Source organism: Dipodomys spectabilis, unplaced genomic scaffold (genome assembly GCF_019054845.1).
Source record: "Dipodomys spectabilis isolate Male_0828 unplaced genomic scaffold, ASM1905484v1 ptg000004l, whole genome shotgun sequence".
Taxonomy (NCBI): domain Eukaryota; kingdom Metazoa; phylum Chordata; class Mammalia; order Rodentia; family Heteromyidae; genus Dipodomys; species Dipodomys spectabilis.
The window spans coordinates 7890655-7898132 of NW_024870681.1; the positions used below are offsets into that span (position 1 = coordinate 7890655).

Consider the following 7478-nt stretch of genomic DNA (forward strand, 5'->3'; position numbering starts at 1 on the left):
TCAGATTTTCTATTTTTATTAAAAACTCACAAATTTATTCAACATGTTTTCTTTCATACAGTGAATGGTCTAATATGCACTGGAGGTCACACAAGCTTAGGTTTATTAGAACAATAAAAGACATATGAGAAATTTAATATATAAAGAAAAAAGTAGCAGCTGTTGACTGCATATTTGACCATAAAATTTAAATATTTTGGACTTTTATTTTAAAGACACAAAAATAAAACCTGTGTGGGTCTATATAAGTCATATTAACAATTCCATGAATGTTCAACAGGACTAAAAATTAGCAAAGATGTTTTTTTTTAAACCTTGTAACACTTTTTTTTTTTTAATACTTTCTCAGGTTGCTGGTGCCAGGCACCTTTACAGTATTTGTGCTATAATTATTCTATTTGGCAACTGTCTGAATATCATGTTTTCTCTTTGCCTTGTGTAAACAACACCTTTTTTTTACATACTAGCACAGTGAGCCGTAAGCCCTGCAAATCTGTCAGAACATCTACAGGAAAAGAAAAGGAACGATTTTGGTTGATTGCTCAAAACGTTTTGTTTTTGAACAAGAGGTTTCAAACAGGATAGAGTAGTAAAACACTGAACTCCTGAATTTAACATTATACGTAAACAGTTGACTGTTTTTTTTTTAGTTCAATAGTCTTTCTTTTTAACCTTTGTGTGTGAAAGTAGAATACTTTTCTTGTACAGCTGATGTTCAAGTCATTTTACCGAGAGGTCTGGCTGGAGACCATCCTGTCCGTGTGTGTGTGTGTGTGTGTGTGTGTGTGTAGCTTTGTGAAGGTAGAATAGTTGATACTGAGGGCTTTACATTTAGAATTTTGCAATTTTGGCAAAAACAGAAACCAAAAACTCAGATAGACAAAAAATATATATATATAGTCCCACCTGATGCACAGCAGGTCGGTGTGTCTGAAGCTATAAGAGTTTGTTGTCGCTGTGGTGGATGAACTCTGAGACAACACTAACAAGAGATATCCCAGAGTTAGAAAACCCTCCAGGCTGTGCCCGGAGCGGCCTCCGACCACTTCACCACCCCGGCCCGGCTGCGCTGCCTCGCGGCCTCCCTCCCTAAGCAAGCGCCTGGCATCACCAATTGCTCTGCCCGCCTGCGGCCGGCGTAGACATCTTTAGGCCATTCGCCGGCCAGGAGCACAGACCGTCGGAGTCCAGCCAGCGATCCGGGTCCGGGTGGGCAGTGAGGAAAGCTCTGCATTGCCCTTCGGGATGTCCAGTTTTGCAGCCAGGACACGGATCCCAGTCCCACCTCGAGTCGAATTTGGATCCTATTTTATGTCCCTGCCCCCGCTCGTCCCCCCCCACCTTTCCCCCATCTGGTCTCTCCATACCGAGAATGGTCTTCCGAGACTGGAGAAAGTAGCGCGAGGGGACGTTTGCTTTTTCTATTTTTTTTCTTTTTCTTTTTTTTCTCTCTCGTTCTCTCTCTCTCTCTCTATTTTTCTTAAATAAAAGTTCGTTTCTGTACAATCACGAACTCTTCGGACGGTGGGAGAGACCCCGCTACCACACGGCCGCCTCGTTCATTTCAGGGGGGTGGGACAGGTGGTTCCCGTAGCTCCCCCCGCCGTTTACCGACAGCGATGAGAAGGGTGGGCTGGGCCCGAAGACCTCCGCCGACATGGAGTGCAGAGGCCCGGGCAGGCTGGGCTCCGGGCTGGGCGAGTCCCCTGGAGGATGCGCCAGGATGTCGGTGAACCGCTGCGCCTCGCTCGATGGGTGGTGGCCGGGCAGCGGGTGCTCCAGGCCGCCCAGGGGCGTTCCAGACGGCCCGGACGACGGTACGAAGGGTAGATCCACGGGCGTCTGCGCCTGCGAGGACGGGGGGCCTTGCGGGAAGAAGTCGTAGTTGCCCCCGGGACCGTAGTACTCGCTCTGGTAATCTGCGGGATCAGCGAGGAAGAGGAAGGATCACGGAGAAGCCCAGGGCGGGCCAAGGCAGAAGGGGAGGAAGGAAGGGCAACTCCGGGGAACTGATTTTTGTTTTTCTGGGTTTTTTTTTTGGGGGGGGGGGGCGGGGCGGCCTCTGCGGTCCCGAGAGCAGGGAGGAGATTGCGCAAAACGGGAAAGCTGTTTCCCTACAGGCCCACCTTGCTTATTCCGGGTGGGGACTTTTGCCCCCTGAGTCTCCGCACCTCCCCAGATTTTCTTCCCCAGCCTTCTACGCCACCCTGTCTGCTCACTTTGCAAACAGAAAACACCCGCTTCCTGCGAAGTCGATCCGGGTCCGCTCAAACCCCACCACTCACCTCCGTAAAAGGAGAACGGGCCGTTGGGGATGAGCTCGCCTGGTTCCAGGCGGTCCACCAGCGGCCGCATCCTGCGCGGACTTCGGAAGAAGGCGTGGCGCCGGGCGCCCAGCGCGCTCAGCTGCTTCATCCTGCGTTCCTTGGAGCGCCGGTTCTGGAACCAAACCTGAAGCGCACACACGTCGTGGGGTGAAGTCACCGAGACCCCCCCCCCCAACACACACACACTCCCTAGCCTGAGTATGCAGTATGGGGCTCAACCCTTTGCCCCTCCACTGCTGCCCGCTCACTGATTAGATTTCAGGGTGCGAGCACACGTGTGTGGACTTTGGAAGGGGCGGGCGGGGGCGGGGAAATAGAGAAGGGGTTCTGAGACCAGGCAAAAACAGACATTGAGCCTCGGGTATTCAGGATTTCGGGACAGAGGGAACTTAATTGACCGCCATGTCTGATGTAAGGTAAGAAGTAGCTGAGTTATTTCAAACGAACTATCGCAGCTACAGCGACATTAAACCTCTCCAAAATAACGTTACACACATAAGAGACATTAAACCTCCAAAATGGTGTTTTACACACACACACACACACACACACACACATACACACACAGCTTCCTTTTCACGGTCTCTTGAAGTGCTCCCCCAAACCATACTGCGTGATCATGACAGAGACACAAAAAGCTTCCCACTAACACTGTTTTCCCAAAGGTGATGACACCCAAACTCACAATCTCTGTTTTATGCCCATGCAAATCTCCCCTTCCCAAAACATACTTATTTATCCACAACCATCTTGCCAATGGTGGCAAATACACAAACCCGCATTCACAAACACAAGTTTGCACAGCCTCCCAGCTACCTCCAAGCCTGCAGCCGAAGTGGACACGTCAGTACCCTTATACAGATACTCTCAGCCTTACCCTGAACTATCCACCCACACCCCACACAGCCTCCGAGCACACTGACCCAACACCTAGCAGTAAGCCAGAGACCCCTGCTGCCTAATCACACACATTCTCACCTCCTCCAGACACAGCCCAGCTGCCTCCAGATGGCTTCTCCTCACCATCCCACTGGGGGCTGCGCCTAGGCAGGGCTGACTCTCTACTGAACTACCTCCCCTTCAATCTAACATGCCCACCTCCTTTCAGAGAGGAAGTTTTTGCTCTGGAGCTTTCCTAATGGGAGCAAGAGATCCACAAAGTTGGAGCTGAACACTTGGAAGGAGAGGGTGTTATGCAAAAGCAACTGATTGACCCCTGGAGATGAAACAACCTATTTTTATTTTATTTGTTTTACTTTTTTTTTTTTTTTTTTTTGCCAGTCCTGGGGCTTGAACTCAAGGTCTGGGTGCTATCCCTGAGCTTCTGTGCTAATACTCTTACCACTTGAGCCACAGCTCCACTTCTCGCTTTTTGTGGTTCATTCAAGAGTCTCACATACTTTCCTGTCCGAGCTGGCTTTCAACCACAATGCTCAGATCTCGGCCTCCTGAGTAGCTAGGACTACAGGTGTGAGCTACTGGCGCCCAGCTCTCTCCATTCCTTAACAAGAGTGAGAGTAGGCTAAGGTGTATGCATACAGAAGAGTCCTGCATTGTGGTGTTGGCCAGTGTCCCTTCCTCCAACCTCCCGGCTTCTCCTGCTTCCTGGCCACTATCATTTCTGTTGGTCTGGGAAGAAGGGAGGTGGGTAGGATGCTCCAGGCATCCTGCGACCTTTCTCAGATCCTTTGGAGTCATATCCCCACCTTTCACTCTCCCCCAGCCTCTTCAGATACATTCCCCTCCTAGGCACCACCTGGGTACTCTGAGTGACCCTGTGGGAGGGACAAAATGGCACGCCAGGGGCCTGACCTGGATGACCCGCATGTTGAGGCCAGTCTCCTGAGCCAGCTGCTCGCGGATGTGGCGAGTGGGCTTGGGCGTAGCAGCGAAGGCGGCCTTCAAAGTCTCCAGCTGCTTGGCTTTGATCGTGGTGCGAGGCCCCCTTCTCTTGGCGCCTAGGTTCTGATCATCATTCTCATTGCTACCACCTTCCTTGTCTGACACGTTGGCACTCTCCGAGTCCTTGGCGTCGTCCTGCGACGGGTCTTGAGAATCCGGAGACAAACTAGGGTCACTGCCGGTGGTGGCTGGGGAGAGGGGGAAAGGACAAGATGAGCAACGGCCTTGGACGGCTTTCCCCAGAATCCCAGCCCCGATAGGCAGCTGGAAATCCGTGCCTCACCCGAGTGGAGGCTGTTCTCTTTGGCGACACTGCTGTTGCTTAGGTAATCCTCTTTGCAAACGAACTTGTTCTCATCTATGATGTAGAGCTCCTCGCCGGTGGAAAGCTGCTTGTTACACATCATGCAGGTGAAGCAGTTCAGGTGAAACACTTTGCTCCGCGCTCTCCGCACCAGATCGCTAGGGGAGATGCCCTGCGCGCAGCCCGCGCATTTGGTACCGAAACATCTGCTCCAGTTAGGGTTTGGCGAAGGACAGGAGGAGACAGGAGAGAATGAAAGAAGGAAGATTGCGGGAGAAAGAAACAAGTTGAGGAGGAAGGAGAGAGAGGGAGAGAACGGAGAGATTGATTATAGATCATATGCCGATTAACTAGGAGTGGAAGTAGGGAGGAGAGCGCAGGGCATCGGTGGGGAAAAAAGTGAGAGCAGGAAATACAATACTTCTAGAGTGAGGGGCCCAAGCCGTCCCCCAACCCCAGCTTCACGCCCAGGCTTCATCCCCAAGAGGGGAAAAAAGCATCGCGGGAAATGATGACAAGGTGGCCAAGGGGATACTTAATCTTCGATTGGATTCGGAGAAGCCAAATTCTAATTAGAGCCCCCTATAAATGCACTCAGCGCGCTAGTTTTCCCCCCCTTCCTGGCATCGTCTTTTACTACAAAAAGACCTGAGCCCAGGCTAGGGTTTAGCTTGGTCCCGTCGGGCCCACGGTAGGTAAACAAACACAGTGCCAGAGCCCGGGTAGTGTAACTGCTACCACGTTCGTGCGCAAAGTCTAGCAGATTGGCGCTAGCGGGAGCCGCCGCGGGCAAAGCCGGCGTTCAGTCCCCTGCTGAGCTTTGTCACAAGTCAGGCCTCAGCAGACCCGCTGGAAGTGGGTATGACTCGCAGACATCTCCGGCTCTGATCTCGGTCGAGGTAACGACAGACCGCGGAGGCGACAAGGTTTAGCATCACGTCTGCTCCACCGTTCCGCGCAAACCTAAGCCACGCGGTGTCCGAGAACTGCATGGGGGACTGAGCGCCCTGGGCTCCTGAGCTAAGGGGCCCTCCCGGTGGCTTCCAAACCCACCCTCCCGTTTGCTCCATCACTACAAATGGAGAGAAAGCAGACATCAAGTCAGTCTAGTTCGCTGGGAGATTTCAACCCTTTATAGAATTCGAATTCACATTCATTCCTGCTCTCTATTGACTTAGGTCTTGTGGAGGAGGTGGCCAAATAGCGAGATTAAGAACATACAATTAAAATGTTAAAGAGAGGAGTGAAGTAGAAACTTTCCCGGCTCTCTGGTGAGCACCTTTCTCTTGGCAAGGAGCCGGTGGCAGGGCAGGCCTGGTGGGACAGTGCCCGAGAGGGCTCTGGAGGGAAGCTGGTGCGCTTCGATGCCCCAGTCAGTATTGGGCCGAGGCCGGAAATGTATGCCAACCCTAGCAAGCGTGACAGCAAGGAAAAATCAGCAGCCTTTCACAGGCTACAGGGTAGTAGTTTGCCCAGCTTTATGCTTAAGGACCAAGTCAGTTTGGGGGTAACTTCCTGGCTGTGCAGAATTGGCGCCTAAGGTCGAGTTTCTTTACTGCTGCTATCGGGATGTGCTGTGAGGGGGATCCTCCACCCAAAAGGCTCAGTGTTCCCGCCAATACCTCTCAGAAGGAAAAGACAGTGACTGGGAAGAGCCCAGGCTTGAGAGCTCAACCTAGAGGGTGAGCAACCGCTCATCCTCTAGGTGGGGGGTGGGGGGTGTCCGGAAAATCAGTGGTTGGAGAGCTTGTTTGAAAGGGGGGGGGTAAAAAATGGGAGCCGGAGCTACAACTCTCCAGGCTGCCCAATCTCTTCCAAGTTTGGAGCGCCCCAGAACAGAGGCAGACTTAGATCCTTTCTTCCCAGGTACATGCATCCCCACTTTCCAGGCCACAAGTACAGCCGCTTTCCCTTAGGCTCGCAGCAGGCCAGCTGGCCAAGAAGCAGGAGCCTGGGGGACTTGGCTGTCCTTTCCAGAGGTAGCTCCTCGTGCGTCTGCCAGTGGCCACGCTGACCTCTGATCCGAAGCTGGCTGAGAAAGGCCCTTGGGGAGGAAGCAGCAAGAGGTACGGGAGGAAAATACTCACCGGAAGAAATCGTTTTTACAGTAGAGCTTGCCTTCCCGGGAGAAGCACTTCTCGGTCAGGTTGCATTTACATTCACAGCACTGGACGCACTTGACATGCCAGGCCCTGTCCAGCACGTTCAAGAGGAAGCGGTCCAGGATGGGCCTTTTGCAGCCGGCACAGTGCACCATGGTCTTTGGTTTGGGTCGGGTGAGGCCCCGAAGAGACAGAGCCAAGTAGACAGAGCCAAGAGGGTTTACTCCCGAAGACGACCAGCCCGCAGCTCCCCAGCCCCTCCAAAGAGAGGAGACACACACCTCAGCCGTGCAAGCCAAAACCCGTACCAGGGGAAAAAAAAAAAAAAAAAACAAAAAAAACAATCAAAACCTGGAAAACCAGGCTGTGGAGAGGCCCGGGGCGCCTGGATGGACCGCGTAGCCCGGGAGTCCCCGGGGCGTGGGGCGGAGCAGCGCCACCGCAGCTCCCCAGGCGACGAAAAGGAGTCTCCGGCGGACTAGAAAGCCACTCTTCTGCCCGGAGCCCGCGGAAGAGTGAAGGTCACCGGGAACGCAGGCGGGAACGGAAATAAATAAATAAAACCGCGAAGGAGACGGAGAGGATAGACGCGGCGAGCTGGGGTTTTCGGAGGTGGAGGTGGGGTGGGGAGGGGAGCGCGCCGCCGAGTTCTCCCTCTCTCTCTCTCTCTCTCTCTCTCTCTCTCTCTCTGGCTTGAGGTAGAGCTGTCAGGAGTCAAAGTGCAACTGCTTTTTGTCGGAGTATGAAGGCGGGTGTGTGCGTGCCAGGCTGCCCACTACCAGGGGTTCTCCCTCTTAAAAAAAAAAGAAAGAAAGAAAGAAAGAAAAGGAAGAAAGAAAGAAA

General features: G+C 52.8%; 1 protein-coding gene across 1 annotated transcript; it reads right to left on the minus strand.

The window, feature by feature from the left end:
• Positions 1-7236, minus strand: Lhx1 (LIM homeobox 1). Its single transcript, XM_042694061.1, has 5 exons — positions 6621-7236; positions 4513-4739; positions 4140-4417; positions 2286-2451; positions 1-1919 (listed from the first exon to the last, which is right to left on the minus strand). The coding sequence occupies exons 1-5, from the start codon at positions 6788-6790 to the stop codon at positions 1540-1542; spliced, it is 1221 nt and encodes a 406-aa protein (XP_042549995.1). The 5' UTR covers positions 6791-7236; the 3' UTR covers positions 1-1539.
• Between the last annotated feature and the right edge of the window lie 242 nt (positions 7237-7478).

Coding starts and splice junctions, on each gene's coding strand:
- Lhx1 (XM_042694061.1), bottom strand. CDS start 6,790: ATGGTGCACTGTGCCGGCTGCAAAAGGCCCATCCTGGACCGCTTCCTC. Junction 4,740..6,620: donor TGTAAAAACGATTTCTTCCG/GTGAGTATTTTC, acceptor TAACTGGAGCAG/ATGTTTCGGTACCAAATGCG. Junction 1,920..2,285: donor CCCGTTCTCCTTTTACGGAG/GTGAGTGGTGGG, acceptor CTGATCCCGCAG/ATTACCAGAGCGAGTACTAC.